General features: G+C 41.3%; 2 protein-coding genes across 2 annotated transcripts in view; one reads left to right on the forward strand and one right to left on the reverse strand.

Annotated features, from left to right (window-relative positions):
- LOC311039460 (protein O-mannosyl-transferase TMTC2-like) overlaps positions 1-18,390 on the reverse strand; it is a 377,431-nt gene that overhangs the window by 185,099 nt on the left and 173,942 nt on the right. The gene's annotated exons all lie outside the window — the stretch shown is intronic.
- Positions 143-18,091, forward strand: mettl25 (methyltransferase like 25). Its single transcript, XM_084049870.1, has 13 exons — positions 143-422; positions 1,541-1,717; positions 2,679-2,785; positions 3,629-3,954; positions 4,700-5,036; positions 6,623-6,773; positions 10,403-10,503; positions 10,676-10,705; positions 11,287-11,360; positions 14,368-14,461; positions 14,563-14,637; positions 15,286-15,357; positions 17,876-18,091. Exons 1-13 carry the CDS (start codon positions 218-220, stop codon positions 18,002-18,004), a joined length of 1,878 nt encoding a protein of 625 aa, XP_083905996.1. The 5' UTR covers positions 143-217; the 3' UTR covers positions 18,005-18,091.

An 18,390-nucleotide genomic window follows, 5' to 3' on the forward strand; every position in this document is an offset into this window, starting at 1 on the left:
CGTGGCAACACCGATGCCTCCTGGTTGAAATGAACGCATGGGTACATCCAAGATGGCGTCCTCGAGCTGCCAGGAAACAATCATTGTGCATTTTCTTCTGCTAACGTCTAGGAGCGTCCAGGTCTAACGTAACGTGTAGTTGTAGTGGTTCCTGCTTCACACGTCCTCGTAGAGCTGTAGTTTAATACTGTTTTATAGATATAAAACATAAACTAACATGGAGTGTTCTTCTCTTCGTGGCCTGGCGGACATTCAGCGGCTCATAGACGAAGTGAAGCGCTTCCTCTCCGCGACGCTAGGGGTCGCCAACGCCCACACGGTGGAGTTTTACACTCACGACGTGTGGAGTCAGTTCATGTCTGTACGGCCCGAGGAGGTTCTGTCAGCCATCCACCAGGGGGCGCCACGACACAACGCAAACGGTAAAGGACATCTTCAGTCCTCCTATGCTTCAGTCCAGTTCGATTTAAAAGACCAGGGGCCAGTTTCACCACCTCACACTAAGTTCAAACTTAGCCTAGTTATAGCTAAATGGCCATTTAACCTAATATATATATATATATATTTATTTAACATATATTATATTTTGATGATTTAAAATATGAATTAATTAATTATTTAAAATATGAATTAATTAATTAATAATTAATTAATTATTTAAAATATTTTCATATAATATATTTCAATATTATATATATATATATATTTAACTTAATAGCTAAATGGCCATTTAACCTAGTTAAATGGCTTTTAAAAAAGCCATTTTAACCCATTTAGCCGGGAAAGTATCTGTGTCATTTTTAGATTTATTTGGCTATTCAAAAAATAGCAGATCTACAAGCTCATAGCACGGCACCAAGTTCTTGTAGATGTGCTATTTTTTGTTTTTTATGTGAGAATGTGTGCAAATCTTTAAATATATATATATGTTTTTAAAATATATATTCAAAGGTTTGCACTCATTTTCACGATAAAAAAAAAAAATAGCAGATCTACAAGCTCATAGCGCAGCACTGTGGGCTGAGCATGTACATCTGCTATTTTTTTTCAATAGCCAAGCTACATCTAAAATGACACAGATGCTTTCCCAGTTTTAATGGGTCAAGTGCATTCACTCAGATAATTGTATTGTACTTGAGTTCAATTTTGAATTGTAATTTTTCTTCTTTACCTGAGGATTATCATTTTTGCTAAACTTTACAGTTTTCCACTACTAAATGTATTCGACTACTTTGCAGATCCAGATAAATACAAATATAAATCAAGAAACATCATATCAATAAGATATGATGTTTTATTGATCAGTGAGGGAAATTTACAAGATACCCAGCAACGCAGTATATAAAGTAGCCTATATAAAAAGCTATAAAATGTATATTTTATTAAATATTACTAACTCAAATATTATTAATTATATAAGATATTACATATGCATATTTTTGTGTTATCATTTTAGCCTAAATGTCTGACTGTAACTCGTGCTGTTTACATTTCTGATTTCTGATTTCTGCCTAATGAGTGTTTTTTTTTCATCCAACAGAGGTGTCCAACACCACCTATGGGTTCTGTGATGCTACAAAGCGGTTGGTTGATGTTCAGGAGCTTCTGAAAGCAGCCAAGTCCCTTTCTCTGCCCGGCCTTGGGGTCTGCATGAGCAGAGATGAACTACTGCAGACCCTCAGAGCGACCAACACAGTCTCACAGGCCATAGACGAAGGTAAGACCTAATGAACTGCACAGGGTTTGCCAAGCTGACAGTAATGTCCTGAGTTGAATGTATTGCTGTTTATCGGGGAGTTTGGATGTGTATTCTATATGCCTGGCTGCACTGTAATGTTTATCTGTTGAGTTTACCTTCAGGAGATTGTGGAGTCAACAACTCAGACAGTTTAGAAATCTGAGAGTACAGAAATGATGAGATTCAAGATCCTAGGTCAGTTAATGGCAGGGTACATGCTGTGTCAGAAGTGGTGGGCTTAGACACTAGACCAGTGGTTCTCAACCTTTTCAGGCCCCGATCCCCCAAAATCATAATATTTGAACTGGTATGGGGACCCCCCACACCCTTACAAGCACTTGGAATTTAGGAGTAGAGGCATTCCATTTTGTTTGACTCGGTTCCACAGATAAATATAAATGGCCGATCTACAGTGAGCTTGTAGATCGGGTATCCCCCCCCCCCAAAAAAAAAACTATTTGGCCATTTTTTATAGTATAGTTTGTTGATTACTTTTGATGCAGCAGTAATAGTCTTTTTCTTTTCTATTCTTTTTCTGAGGTTATAAAAAGGCCTTAAAAGTCCTTAAATTGTCACTTCACTGTCATCTGGGGACCGCCCAAAAGTTATGTGGGGATCCCGCTGGGGGTCCCGACCCACAGGTCAAGACCGCACCATCGTTAGTTTTATTAAAATGTCAGAGACCTTTTTCTTTCCACGGGACAAGAACATAAACTTGAATTTGCATTAGGTGCGACTAGGATCTGTAATTTCCAACCATATTTATTAACTGAGAGCAGAGGGGAAAAAGTCTCCTGTGCTATATAATCCTAATGTGTGTATAATGTATTAATCATAATGTATATTTTTTGTATAGAGGTTTTTAAAGTTAAAGTCCAGACAGAAGTAGCATTCTTTGGTGATATATTAACACCGTTGTTAATATGTGTGACTTGACCAGGTGCCGTTCTGGAGCCAGATGAATTCATGAACTCTAAGAAGTCCCATGAGGTCCAGTCCATGTCTGAGGTGGTGGCCTGTCTGGCCCGGCGCTGTGGAGTCAACCAGGTAGAGACCAGCATATATCTGCTGAGCAGATGATTCTACAAAGTGTGTCTGAAAGGCAGCCAGAGAGCCAAGGGTGTTCTACCCCAGTGGTTCGCAAACGTTTTAGCTCGAAACCCAAAAGAGAAATTTGATATCTCCCCGGGAGCCAAAGTAGTGAAAATAGCCGATCTACAAGCTCACAACACGTTGCGATGCGAAGTATTGTTTTCCCACTAATGAATGGATTTATTTTTATAGAATTCTTTAGAAACAACTTTGGAATGCTTATGAAATTCTTTGATATATTTTGAAATAATAATAATTAAAAACAAAATGTAGGAAACAAAAAAATAAATAGGTATTTACTTGCAACCTATAACAATTGGTCCGCGACCCACTGTTTGGGAAACTGCTTTACCCGACCAAGGGTCTAATCGGATTGCACATATAGTGTGTCCAATCCGTTGCACCTATCGTTCAATTAACTTTATTGAACCCGAGTGCTGTGAAGTTTTGAGCGTGTGCTCTTCATCAGACTTCATCAGAAACAAGCGTTTCTATTTGTTTTACATTTTTCGCTCAGCTTTGGGTTTGGATGTGCATTTTCAAATAACTTGATTTATATTGTCCAGTATGTGTTCTACATCTTATCCGACACCAGGGTCTAGATGTCTCAATGTAAGACCACTACAGATGTACTAGTTATATTGTATCAACATTCTTTACCATACAGATTGGATAAAATAACATTGTATTCATTAAAATAAGTTCCGAATTGTAGCTTTGACTGAATCCGTGTTTATATTTGGAACCAGTGCTGAAGAAGGAATTGACGCCTGTCTCTCTCTCTTCTGTTTCTGTCAGGTGATCGACGTGGGCTCCGGGAAGGGCTACCTGTGCTCCTTCCTGTCCCTGCAGTACGGCCTCCACGTCTACGGCATCGACTCCTCCAGCACCAACACGCACGGCGCTCAGGAGAGGAATAGGAAGCTGAAGAGGTTCTCCAGGGCGTACCAGAAACACAGCAAGGCGGCCGTGAACCGGAGCAAACCAACGACGGATTCGGGTCAGGAGGACGCGTCGACAGGAGCGAGGACCGCAAGCAACGAGACGGACGCCGTTTTAGACGTCTTGGAGCACAGGTTTAATCTGGAACCGAATGCAGCTGAAGAGGAAATTACATCACAGGGGTAGGCCTGACACAATTATTACCTAATCGCCTAATCACAATTATTTGAGGTAATCCAGGGGTTGACACTTAGGTCTCAGAGGCACTAGCCCGTCAGGCAAGTACAGCTCAAGTTCTACTTGCCCAAAGCTCATGCCCACTTGCCCGAAAAGTTAATCAAATTAATGCTAAATCCAATCGAAAACTGCAGAGTGGCGACAGTCACTTTGAAAGTGAATGAGCGCAATTGCTAGTTTTAAAACCTTAGCATTATTTGTTCTTTCATCAATAACCAATAATATTGAATGAAGACGGTTGCTTCTCCATTCAAACGCATTTGCCCGTCAAGCAACCTGAAAGCAAACTCCGCTTGCCCAAAGGTTTTATTTACTTGCCATGGGCAGTCGAGCAACCGTTTGTGTCAACCCCTTAATCGCAATTATTTTCCTCATAATCGTTTCCATGTTGAATTATTTTTCAAAAAGTAGTGGAAATAGCTGATCTACAAGCTCACAACGCATTGCGATGCTTGTGGATCAGCTATTTTCCACTATTAAGCATAAAGTTATTATAGGCCAGTCATTTCTATGTAAATTTAGGTTATTTGTCATACCTGCCATGTGTAACTTCAAATCCTAAAAGCCAAACAGAAATGTAATTTTTATTCATAATGCTCCAGTGTTCAACTACAAAAACACAATTAAATCGTTAATCGCAATTATTTGAGTGTCAAATAATCGTCACGTAAAATCTCACAATCGTGACAGCCCTACACAGGGGGACGGGAAGCACACAATGGCATCATCGGCACCGACTGCTTCGTCAGAGGTCCAGCCTGCGGCCGACGGGAACGCAGACCACAGCGGACCGTGCACAGAAACAGAGGACCCGTTCCTCGGCAGTCTGTCCGAAGACGCGGTCGAGGTCGCCTCTCCCAGGATGCACCCCGGCGAGCTGAGCGCCGAGGAGAGAGAGAGGAGGAAGAGGGAGAACCTGGAGAGGAAGGCCCGGAACCGACCCGACCGAGACGGCATGCACTTCTCTCCGCTCACGTCCTACGTCACTCCGCAGACAGAGCTGCGGGAGCTCATCAGCGAACTGGAGGTGAGAGCCGACCAGATAAATGAAAAAAAAAACGTGGTTGAACGGGGATCGCGTGCTGTAGGTGATCAGCATGGAGACCGCCAGCCCGATACCACTGCGGCGCTTGAAAATAACTGATTTTCAGCGTATTTGTTTATAACCCTGAATCTCAAAATAATGTCCTAAAGGGCTTTACAAGTCAACCCTGTAAAATCACAGTGGAACAATTAAGTAATTATTAAAAACATAAGACAAAACCAAAAAAACAAGCAAACGTGACACAATAGGCCAGTGGTTCTCAAACAGTGGTCCGGGGACCACCAATGGTCCTTGAGGAGTTTCCAGGTGGTTCCCAGCTAAATGATGAAGAGTTGGTAACCAAATGGACCCTTATAGATCTTTAACTCTTGAGAGCGTAAAATGAAACCAAATGGACCCGTAATGGTCCATTTGGTTTCATTTTACGCTCTCAAGAGTTAAATTATTGTTAAACATTGCATTACCTAATTAAAGAATAGATATTTTGATCAACGTTTGCCTCTTATCTCTCAAAATCGTATCCAACGATAACAAAATATTCTAAGTTTTGGGACTGAGAGGCTAAATCTCATCAAACGGTGGTCTGTGGCTCAAATGCCAAATTAATAATGGACCTTGATATATGAAAAGGGTTGAAAACCCCTGCAATAGGCCATTAGAATATTATCTGTACCTTGCTCAAGTACTGTACTTCACCAGATGAGAAGGGCTACAATAGACAATCAATGCAGAGCAGGACTCTCCTGTGTGTGTGTTAGAGGATTGTGTAGACGTCAACGTTAACCTAATTCTGTCAGCACTCTGTGAAAATGGGCCACTGCTACAAATATTTTGGGTGCTTTATGCCTTTACTGTACCTAACAGTAACTAAACTGCAGACATGGTGGAAAATCATACCCTATTTTTGCATTATGGTTTCTACATGGCACAGTTGTGCAGTGGAAACATCATATCTGTCTCCTAAGAATTCCACCAGTGGTGGAAGAAGTACTCACAATATTTAATTAAGTAAAAGTATCAATACCACAATGTAGAAATGGTGTTAAGTAAAAGGCCTGTATTCAAATTGTACTTGAGTAAAAGTAGAAAAGTATTGGCGTCGACATATACTTAAGTACCACAAGTAAAAGTACTCATTATGCGGAATGTTCAATTTCACAAGTTTTCAAATGTATATGAAAATCATTTGAAAATAGCTGATCTACAAGCTCACAACACAAAGCAACACGTTGTGAGCTTGTAGATGGAATACGGAATAATGATAGGGCTGAAGTGGTTAATGTACTGTATGTTTTGTAATATTAATCAAGTAGAATTAAAAGTGTTGAAAATTGGAAATGCTCAAGTACAATAAAAAAATATCTCACATTTGTACTTAAGTACAGTACTTGAGTACATTGGTTACTTAGTTACTCTCCACCACTGAATTCCACCAGCGTCTTAAATTACAGCAGAGGCTGGACTGCATTCTTGGATCTAGATTGTTTGCGGTGTGATTGTGGAATCTGTGGTCCAGGTCATCATCAATAAGGTTTGTCATCGATCATGTTGCGTCTTTCTCTGGTCAGGATGCGGTCATGGTTGGCCTGCACACGTGTGGAGACCTGGCACCCAGCACCCTGAGGATGTTTGTGGCCAAACCGGAGCTGGCCTCCGTCTGCAGTGTGGGGTGCTGCTACCACCTCCTCACTGAGCAGTATGACCCCAGTGTTATACAGGGTAACTACACGCACACACGCACACAGAACAGTATGACCCCATCACCATGCAGGGTAACCACACGCACGCACACACGCACGCACGCACGCACGCACGCACGCACGCACGCACGCACGCACGCACACACACACACACACACACACACACACACACACACACACACACACACACACACACACACACACACACACACACACACACACACACACACACACACACACACACACACACACACACACACACACACACACACACTGGATGTTAGTTTATGGGACAAAATCAACTGAAGCATTCATCCTACGCGAGGCTTGCACACTGAAAGATGAAAACTGAGGCTCTTTAGATGCAAAAAATAGTCCTTTACTTACAAAAGTGCAAAAAGTGACATGGTGAAATAAAGTGAAACAGAGAGTAGACGTTTCGGTCATTTTGACAGCACATTTTGATTTAGTTTTAGTCATAGTCTTTTGAATAAAATTTCATTTAGTTTGTCATATTTTAGTCATCTAAAAAGTTTTAGTGTAGTTTTAGTCGACTAAATCTACAGTTGATTTAGTCGACTAAAATGTATTTTCGCGGTGCCTTGATGGCGTCGTAATTGCTGATTTTACACTTGGTTGCAAGCTGAAAATAGCGATCTACAAGCTCACAACGTGTCGGGTTGGACACGTTGTGAGCTTGTAGATCTGCTATTTTCAGAGTGCAACACCCGAGCGCAAACAAGCATAAAATTACTTGTCTTATTTCTACTGGATCTCTTCTCCACTAGTCCCTCACTAACATTTTAGTCTAGTTTTTATTTGTTGACAAAATTGTCAATATATTTAGTCATAGTTTTAATCATCATAGCTTAGTTTTCATTTAGTTTTCGTCAGGGGAAAAAGGTAGTCAACACTGCCATCATCAACACTGGAATCCTGTTGATGATGGTTTTTCACTTTTGTAAGTCTTGACCACCGGTGTCGGCTAGTGCCGGCTCTGGTCCTACCCGACACCAGGGTCTGCATTTCTAAATGGAAGAGTAGGTCTCCTTACATGGAGACCACCTCCAACCACTGCAGATGTACTCGGTATCGCATTAACATACTCTATCATACAGAGGTTAAAATATCATTGTATTCATTAAAACAAGTCCCAGACTGTAGCTTTAAAACGGTTCTAGAACGAGGTGCATGCAAAGGGACTATTAGCTCTCCTATAGACTGTTTTCAATCAGCTGTCGATGATGTCATCACGTGCTCTTGGCTCCCGACGCCACAGGGCCCTGGCAGCGCGAACAAACGTTAAGGTCAAAGATCAGCTCTGCTAACAGACTGATATGGAGCGGAGCGAGGAGTCCATCTAGGAGTCAAGAACAGGACCTGCGGTCACAGCATGAGGACATGTGCTTCCTACCTTGTAAAAACAATAGGAGTAGTGAACTCATACGGCGATCATAACCCTCCTCCTTATCCTTAACCCATTAAGACCGGGAACACATCTGTGTCATTTTTTGATTTCTTTGGCTTTTCAAAAATGGCAGATCTACAAGCTGCCGCGCTACAAGCTTGTAGATCTACAATTTTTTTAAATCATGAACATATTTGAAAATCTTTGAATATATATATTTTTTAAAGCAAACATTTGTAACGCAACATGATCGATGACAAACCTTATTGATGATGACCTGCACCACAGATTTCACAATCACACCGCAAACAATCACACCGCAAACAATCTAATTCCAAGAATGCAACACAGTCCAGCCTCTGCTGTAATTGAACACGCTGGTGGAATTCAGATATGCTGTTTCCACTGCACAAGTGTGCCCAATGGTGGAAAAGGTATTCACATGTTTTACTTAAGTAAAAGTATCAATACTGCATGCAATGTAGGAATACTCGGTTACAAGTAAAAGTCCGGAATTAAAGATTTACTTGAGTAAAAGCACAAAAGTATTTGTATCAAAATGTACTTAAAGAGCCAAAAGTAGAAACATTTGTAACTCAATATTGTGTTCCAGGGACCCCCAGAAGCAAAGATTTGAGTAAAAAAATGTTTGCTGTAAAAAGAAATATATATATATATATAAGATTTGCACAAATTTGTATTTATTTAAAAAGAAATTAGCAGATCTAGCAGCTTTTATACCTGCTATTTTTTGATATCCAAAGTATGAAATAATGGTTTAAGTGGTTACACAGATGCGTTCCCGGTTTTAATGGGTTAAAGCAGAGACTGTCAGCGTGTGAAGACAGCGGGTCGAGGACAGCACAGAAACCTCTTGTAGAAGTCCCAGCTTATTTAACCACATGAACCGTAGTATATCCCTATTCTGGGGACAAACATTCAGTGGAAATGTCCAATCTACCAAGCTCACAACAACACGAGGGGTTGTGAGCTTGTAGATCGGTTATTTTCTGTAAAGATATTTGGTGCAGGAAAACGGGGAGGGCTAATAAAGGCCCTTGGGGTACTCCGGCCAACGAAGTATACCGGGTTTAAGTGGTAAAAAGGAAAATAAAAGAAGTTCAGTTGAACCCAGATGAAATACATGCAGATCGCAGAATAAATCATTTTTCAATTCAATTTCACTGAAATTAAAAGGTCAAAAACATCTCATTCTTAAAGCCTTTTGACAGTCATCCTGAATCCATAAGTGTGTTGTAACGACTCTAGCAGCGTGTCTTGTGCTTTAACTGGATCTCCAGAAGCACCAGTTGGCTGAGAACTTCACTCACTGCCAGACAGATCCACCCCAAGACGGAACCTTTGACTTGTTTACTGTATAATATGAATATGAGTCTCTGATGTGGGCCGCACGTTTGAGGGGAGGGAAGAAAGACATGTTGAGAACGGCTAAGTGGACTCTGCAGGTGACCGAGTTATTGTCAACATTAAGAGGACTGTGTGTGTGTGTGTGTGTGTGTGTGTGTGTGTGTGTGTGTGTGTGTGTGTGTGTGTGTGTGTGTGTGTGTGTGTGTGTGTGTGTGTGTGTGTGTGTGTGTGTGTGTGTGTGTGTGTGTGAGTGAGTGAGTGAGTGAGTGAGTGAGTGAGTGAGTGAGTGAGTGAGTGAGTGAGTGAGTGAGTGAGTGAGTGAGTGAGTGAGTGAGTATAGAAGGGTATAGCTGGCTCTGCTTGAAGCTCCCTATACAATAGAAACCATATGTTCTGTACAGGGGGATGGAGGGCTGTGTGTGTGTGTGTGTGTGTGTGTGTGTACTACGTGTTCGTGGACGGAGGTCTACAGTAGATTCATTAAATGATGCCTTAGTATATGAATTAATGAGCAGATGATTCTGTATCCAAACCAGGGGGTCCTCAGAGTTACTACAGGGGGGCCACCAAATCTTTTGTGTGATAGGAACTTTTTATTATTTCTCATCATTAACCACTTGAACACTAGCATCCCTATTCTGAGGTGGACCGTTTGCCATAAATAGCAGATCTGCAAGCTCACTACCCATCGCTTGGAGAAGTCCTTGGCCTGTAAAACGCTGAGGAACCCTGATCTAAACAATGTTTAAGTAGGAAAAAGTTGTTCGTATTTGCCTTTCGTACTATTTTCTTTCCAATCATGAACTAATATCCCGTGTGTCTGTGTGTGCGCGTGCGTGCTCGCGTGCGTGCGTGTGTTATGTCCTCATCAGATTGTGTCAGCATCAGCAGTGTGTATGGCTTCCCGATGAGTCAGTACCTCAGGGACCAGTCCTGGTTCTGTGGCAGAAACGCTAGGATGTCAGCATGCTTGGTGAGAACATACACATCAGCTTATTCTACCTAGAAAAAGGCCTCAATGCATCTTTAAATGCCATGGAGATACTATACAATAGGCCTCTGAATTCACAATCAATAGTCTATTTATTCGTCTTGGTTGTTTGTTGTGTTGGTAAATTCTTTGCCCTTTTTACTGAAAAAAACAGGCTTTGGAGAGAGTTTCAGTTGGCCAAGGGGTAAGTACATTAATGCATGAATTCATGCCTCCATTATCAAGTATATGCATACATAATCATCATCGTCATTATGAGAAAGTGGAATAAGTTATTTTCTATTTCAGCACCAAACAAACAGCTCAGTGTGTCTCTAGCAATCAACATGACTAATTCACACCCATCAAATTACATCGCGCAGAACACCAACATGTGTGCGGTCACCAGTGTTGCCAGATTTTGCGACAGAAATAAGCAACCAGGCCTTTCCTCATCTTCATCTTAGATTTACTGTCTGTAATACAGTATAGATTTGCTGTATACAGCATACACAGTCGTATAAACTGTCCATTAATTTCTCCTAGGCTGTACAGTATTTATTTGAAATGTAGCCGGCCTCGTACGGCTCCAAGCCAAAGCTGATACGTGAAACCAGTGACCATTAGTCATGGAATGTTTATAAATATTCATGCAATCATGGCTAGATTGATTACACGTCACAACGACCGCACAAATATCCCTGGATAACAAGGTAGTAATAACGTATTTTTTTTAATGTAATTTAGATGTATTTAACAATTGATACATTTATTATTTTCCAACAGATTCAGATGGAGTCTTTGTTCTACAGGGCAGTTCTTCATGTTATTCTAAGGGACCATTATGGAGGCCATAAAAGGTAAATGGGGGATTCTTTTTGAGATGATCTTAGACATGATTTTGCCTTCACAGATACCCTACAGCAGTGGTTCTCAAACCTTTCCATGTCAAGGACCCCCAAAATTATATGTATTTGGCCGCGGACCCCCATCTCAAAATATTTTGTGCCAGGGACCCCCATGTAGCAAAGATTTGAGTTAAAAATGTTCGCTTTAAAAAAATATATATATTCAAAGATTTGCACAAATTGTCACGATTTTTCAAAAATGGTTAAAAGGTTAAAGTGGTAAAAAGAATTGAGATGCTATATTAACACATTTTGCTGGGGACCCCCTGCTACCCCCCTCAAGGACCCCTGGGGGTCCCCGGGCCACACTTTGAGAACCAACGACCTACAGGGATCGATTGGGTCTTAACACGATGTGGAGGTCAATTCCAAAATTCTCTGGTGGTGTTTGTTGGTGGAGGGTCTGATATTTACCATTCAGTGTCAAGATGGATGATAGTCAAATAAACAAAACATCTTTTAGCAACAAGACCATCAGTCTGAAAACTAGTTGGCAGCATTGGTGAACAGACTGTCTGCCGTGTTGTGTGTGTGTGTGTGTGTGTGTGTGTGTGTGTGTGTGTGTGTGTGTGTGTGTGTGTGTGTGTGTGTGTGTGTGTGTGTGTGTGTGTACTCATTCTATGAAATGAGTACTTTTACTTTTGGTACTTTAAGTACATTTTGATGCCAATACTTTTGTACTTTTACTCAAGTACATTTTGAATTCCGGACTTGTAACGGAGTATTTCTACGTTGCAGTATTGATACTTTTACTTAAGTAAAAAATGTGAGTAGTCTTTTTCACCACTGTTCCAGAGCTGCCTGCCTGGGGCTGGGGGTTGCGCTGGCGATTAATTTGCACGACACGCTACGGCCTCACAGCTGTGCTGATTGAAGATATATCGGCTGCATCTGGGGGAGGATTAACACAGGAAGGGTCCTGCATTGTGCTTTAGTGCGTTTGATGTCAAAACCCCAAGCCCACGATGTCTCTGGGACTGTTGTTCCAGAGCTAGAGCATGACCACTCCACAAGCCTGTGTCTCAGGAAAGGAAGGTCGTGTACTGGATGGATATCCATGGATGTTACACATGGCTGACTTTATGCTATGATGACATCTACAAGTTGGACACCATGATTATCACAGTGGTCTGGTCTTTAATTAACACCAGAGGCACTCCAGTACCTGCTTCATCACGTCACTCTGACACTATAGTCTCGCGTAGCCAGACAACTATTCCACAATCTCCGAATGCTATAGAGTTTGGAACTACACCTCCTGAAAAGCAGAGACAGGAAGCTGGCATCTGTTTGTCATTTCCATTCACGAAAATATATTTTAACCCATTAAGACCTGGAACTGTGTCATTTTTAGATTTGAGCTAAAAATCATTATTTTACACTTTGGGCTATTCAAAAATAGCAGATATACAAGCTCATAGCACGGCACCGAGTGCCGCGCTACGAGCTTGTAGATCTGCTATTTTTGAAAAATCTTGAAAATGGTGCAAATCTTTGAATATATATATTTTTAAAGCCAACATTTTTAACTAAAATCTTTGCTTCTTGGGGTCCCTGGAACAAAATATTTTGATGGGGGTCCGCGGCCAAATACATATAATTTTGGGGGTCCTTGACATGAAAAAGATTGAGAACCACTCATATAGAAACATACGTTTTTCAGAAAACTGTTGAGATTTAGGAGACATGTAGAATCGGCTTCAGGTCTTAATGGGTTAAAATATCTTTACATTTTATTTTAGAATTTCCATGTCTACCAAGCAGCATGTCTGGAATGTCAATGATCTGTGGGAATTCAAACCAGAGATTGAGCCCAAGGGGAAAAGCCCAGGTCCAATGTATAGTATGTGCTGTTGCATGGTGGGAGATCGTATCATCCTCTTTGGAGAATATACGACACACCCAGAAACCAGTGCATCTTAGACGTAAATCCTAGTCTGGAGACGTTACACAAGCTAGCAGCTATTTAATGCGGTCTGGTGTAGGCGGGACTCCCACACAACATCAGGTGGGAACTGGCAGCCATGACTACCAACAGCAACTTTGACTTTCAGACATGTGTGTGTGTGTGTGTGTGTGTGTGTGTGTGTGTGTGTGTGTGTGTGTGTGTGTGTGTGTGTGTGTGTGTGTGTGTGTGTGTGTGTGTGTGTGTGTGTGTGTGTGTGTGTGTTACATCCAAACTTATGAAATATCAGCCTTTAGTGGAACGTATTATGGCCTTGGGAATATAACTATCAACGTATTGTCCTTGTGTTTGGGAGTCTGGGCCACGTTCACAAACGTGTGCTCCGTGGACCGTAATTTGTGAGGATTGCAAAAAGACTGCCGTCTGTCTATCTGGAGAAGATGTTTCATATATCCTTAAGTAGCTGAGGGGGAAGAAAATCGTCTGTCAAATTTCTGTATATAGTGTTTTATCAATGTGTTATCTCTTTTTCCTCTGTGTATTAACCCATTGAGACCTGGAACTGTCATTATTAGATTTGACTTAAAAAGCATTATTTTACACTTTGGGCTATTCAAAAATAGCAGATATACAAGCTCATAGCGCGGCACCGAGTGCCGCGCTACGAGCTTGTAGATCTGCTATTTTTGAAAATGTGTGCAAATCTTTGAATATATATATATTTAAAGCGAACATTTTTAACTCAAATCGTTGCTTCTGGGGGGTCCCTGGAACAAAATATTTTGATGGGGGTCCGCGGCCAAATACATATAATTTTGGGGGTCCTTGACATGAAAAAGATTGAGAACCACTGATCTAGAAACATACGTTTTTCAGAATACTGTTGAGATTTAGGAGACATGTAGAATCGGCTTCAGGTCTCATTGGGTTAATATGCATGTGCAGCAGTTGTATCTGGTTTGACCGTAATGTAACCGTGTGTGTGTGTGTGTGTGTGTGTGTGTGTGTGTGTGTGTGTGTGTGTGTCTGTCTGTGTCTGTCTCACCTCCACAGTGAGAAGCGAGTGGGGAACGTGTACTCCAAGGCCACCTCTTTTGTCGACTACGTTCAAAGAGCTCTACGCAGACTGGAACTAGACGGGTCAAAGGTCAGGACCAGACCATTTCTTTCAACAGCATCCTTCCATAAACAGAACAGGAAAAGTACAATGTTTATTTATGTTGTACACTTTTCTCTCTCTCTCTCAAGCTTTGTGACAGTGACATTCAGGATTACTACGACAGATTCACACCAAGAATGGCAGAGATGCATGCTTTTAATATGGTGAGTCTTCCCAGTGTTATGTTACTGCTGTCTATGAATGAAAAGCTATGAACGGACAATACCTATTGGAGTTCCCTGGCTTTAGGTCGTCATTAGTCATTAAATTGCACTTAACCTCGGTTTAGATTTACGCAGCACAATAACAATAACTTGTTATGAGCTCTACTTGGTATAAACTGCTTTCTCCGCTTCGTAAACCGAGATGTTTAATGTGATCTAATTGCAGACCATTAGAGGAGATTATTAAAGCCAGCCGTGTAGGAATACAGGAGGGATCATCAGAGTGAATAGGAAATATAGGATCTCTGGAATTCAGCTCAGACCACTAATTGTGGTGTTAAAATACCACTTTTACTTAATGGAATGAAAGTGCAAAATTTTTTGGAGACCACCCACTACCCACTCCCTACCAGGAACACACTAACCAGTCTTTCCAGTAGGTAAAGTGTGGGTTTTAATGGTCCTTCCTTTTGGTTTGTACTTTATTTACAATTCAGTCAACTCAATAATATTGACATAATGCAGGAACTAGATTCAGAAAAGGAAGATTGTGTACAAGATTGTGTTAGCTCAGACTGAGTGTGTAAAAATGAACCCTTTAAATAACTTTATGCACATACCGTCGTTGTTCTGTTTTTTCTTGTACAGCTGAAGGTGAGACTGGCTCCCTGCATCGAAGGTTTAATTCTTCTGGATCGTCTCTGCTACCTGAAAGAGCAGGTGAAATGACTGTGTGTGTGTGTGTGTGTGTGTGTGTGTGTGTGTGTGTGTGTGTGTGTGTGTGTGTGTGTGTGTGTGTGTGTGTGTGTGTGTGTGTGTGTGTGTGTGTGTGTGTGTGTGTGTGTGTGTGTGTGTGTGTGTGTGTGTGTGTGTGTGTGTGTGTGTGTGTGTGTGTGTGTGTGTGCGCGTGCGTGCGTGCGTGTTAGAGATGAAGACAAAGGCATTTTGCATGTTGGAGAAAGATGTGTGTGCATTGTGGAGGACATGTATTAAAGGTCAGTGGTGTGAGCATAGAATCCTGTGGAGCTCCAACAAATTCTACCACCCGTCATGTATTATTTTACAGTCATATTCTCACCTCTCGCTAAGGTTCAAACGTTTTCGTCTTACATTGTCCATGACAACCGCTCCGAACGTGCTTTTTACCTAACACTGTAGAAGCTGTTGCATCAGCACAGACATGCAGTGATGGAAAAAGTACTTAAAGTACTAAAAGTACTCATTATGCATTATGTCTCATTTCACAAATTTTCAAACTTATAAAAATGCTTTGAAAATAGCAGATCTACAAGCACGACACGTTGTGAGCTTGTGTAACTAAAGGTTTCAAATAGTTGTTGTGGAGTAAAAGTACAATATTTGCCTCTGGGATGTAGTCGAGTAGAAGTAAATGTATTGAAAATTGCAAACACTCCAGTAACGTAAAAACTCCTCAAAAGTGTTCTTAAGTACAGTACGTGAGTAAATGTGGTGGTGTAAAGTTACTTTACACCACTGTATATTAGTAGGTTTAGATTTGGGCTCGGTTGGAAAAACGGTTCCTGTTTGAAGTCACGGTGGGTTTATCCGACAGGCAGCTTTGCACGCAGGACGCTGCTATAGTTCCCTCTTTCACAGGACGTACAGTGACTTATGTTCTCAGTGATGTGCTTGTACAGAGCGTTGAAGGGAATTTGAAAGTGGTTTCTCACAATGACGAATGTGTGAGCATGGGGGGAGTGGGGGGGGGGGGGCTCAGTGAAGCTCTCCATTTTATTATTCAGACCATCTTGAGTGTTAAAGTTGACAAGGAATTGAACGTTCTAGGAGGTGCACCGGCCAAACATAACAAGCTAATCTGTAGGCTGAGTAATTGTGATGATGAAATATAAGAGCCGTTGGCTTTGATGTTCTTGATTACATGTGATTGTATATGAAATGGACTTCCTTAATAAGGATATGGAATGAAACAAACGTAATGTCACCGGTTAGCCTGTGAGACATGTCCCTCAAGGGGGAAGAGGTGTGTGTGTGTGTGTGTGTGTGTGTGTGTGTGTGTGTGTGTGTGTGTGTGTGTGTGTGTGTGTGTGTGTGTGTGTGTGTGTGTGTGTGTGTGTGTGTGTGTGTGTGTGTGTGTGTGTGTGTGTGTGTGTGTGTGTGTGTGGGGGGGGGGGGGGGGGGGGGGTTACAGTCTAGGTCTAAGCCAGGGGTCTTCAATGTTTTTCAGGTCAAGGACCCCTTAGCTGAGAGAGAGAGATGAGGCAGGGACCCCCCACTAAATATTGTATAAAATTGTGTTGCAGATTAATTTTTTTCATAGATTTCATAGACAGCTTCATAGACTTGTTTGACAGCAACTGCCAATGTGTAGTGCTGAGTTGGATTCATGTTAATGTGTATTTTCAGACATTTAAACCACTTAAAACCTAAATCCTTAGGCAACTTGTTCTTGGTCTGCTCTTGTTTCCCTCTACACCAAACCTCTTTGCCGAAAATCGCGCTGCGAGGCGCTGTGAGCTTGTAGAACTAGGGATCATAGCATCTAGGGATGCTATGGTTCAAGTCGTTAATGTAAAAATAATAAAATCAAAGTTCCTATCACACACACACACAAGATTTGGCAGCCCCCCTGTAGTAACTCTGAGGACCCCCTAGGGGTCCCAGACCCTCTGTTGAAGTTTCCTGGTCTAAGCGATGATTCTGTGTGTCCATATACATGTGTTGTGGACATTATAAAACAATTATAACCATACAAAGAGTTCACCATCAAAGCAGACTGCTGCTCCACCATTCTATTCCACCTGACATAATGTTTACACAGATGTTCCATCTCAGGGGGGTTTGTTAGAGAGTTGTTTAACATCACCGCACCACCACTGAAGACAGACCAAGCAGCAGGAGAAACAATTTTTTTGTATTGGCTATTTCTTGTGAGCTTGTAGATCTGCTATTTCCATTATTAATGTTTTTTTTTAAGTTATTAAATGTCAGTGTTTTCTTTGTATATTTAGGCTATTTGTCATATCTGCACCTGTGCAACTTCAAATCCTTAAGATCTGCTATTTTTTGTGCGTGACATGTTTTCATAGAAGACATGCCGGCTTCCATGGAATCCAAATGACTAGGGCTGTCACAATTACAAAATTTAAGTTGACAAATAATCGCGATTAACGATTTAATTGCGTTTTTGGCATTGAACATTGGAGCATATGAATACAAATAAAATTTATGTTTGAACTTTAATCCGTGTGTGTCTCAGGAGGACATAGGATTCTCTGCGGTGGTGCAGCTCTTTGATCCAGTGCTGTCTCCAAGATGTTTCGCCGTGGTTGGTGTGAAAAGTCCTGTCCCTACAGTGGAACAACCACACAGTAATGAACCTTTATGAAGGACGCTTTCATAGACCATTGGTTCTCAAATTGGTCCTGGGGGGGGGGGGGTGGGTACCAGGGGGTCCCCGGCAAAATTAGTGAATAAAGCGTCACAATCATTTTAACCCCTTTATCCATATTTTATACTTTGGCTATTCAGAAATAGCCGATATACAAGCTCATAGCGCGGCACAGAGTGCCGTGCTATGAGCTTATCTGCAAACATTTTTTAAATGATGAACATTTTTGAAAATCTTTGAATATATGTTTTTTAAAGCAAACATTTGTAACTCAAATCTTTGCTTCTGGGGGTCCCTGAGAACCACTGATTATAGACTACAAGTTCATCTATTGTTGTAGTTTTTTTGTTGCTATTTTCATAAATGTAATACCTGCAATCTAT

Source organism: Gymnoscopelus microlampas (genome assembly GCF_963454915.1).
Source record: "Gymnoscopelus microlampas genome assembly, chromosome: 23".
Taxonomy (NCBI): domain Eukaryota; kingdom Metazoa; phylum Chordata; class Actinopteri; order Myctophiformes; family Myctophidae; genus Gymnoscopelus; species Gymnoscopelus microlampas.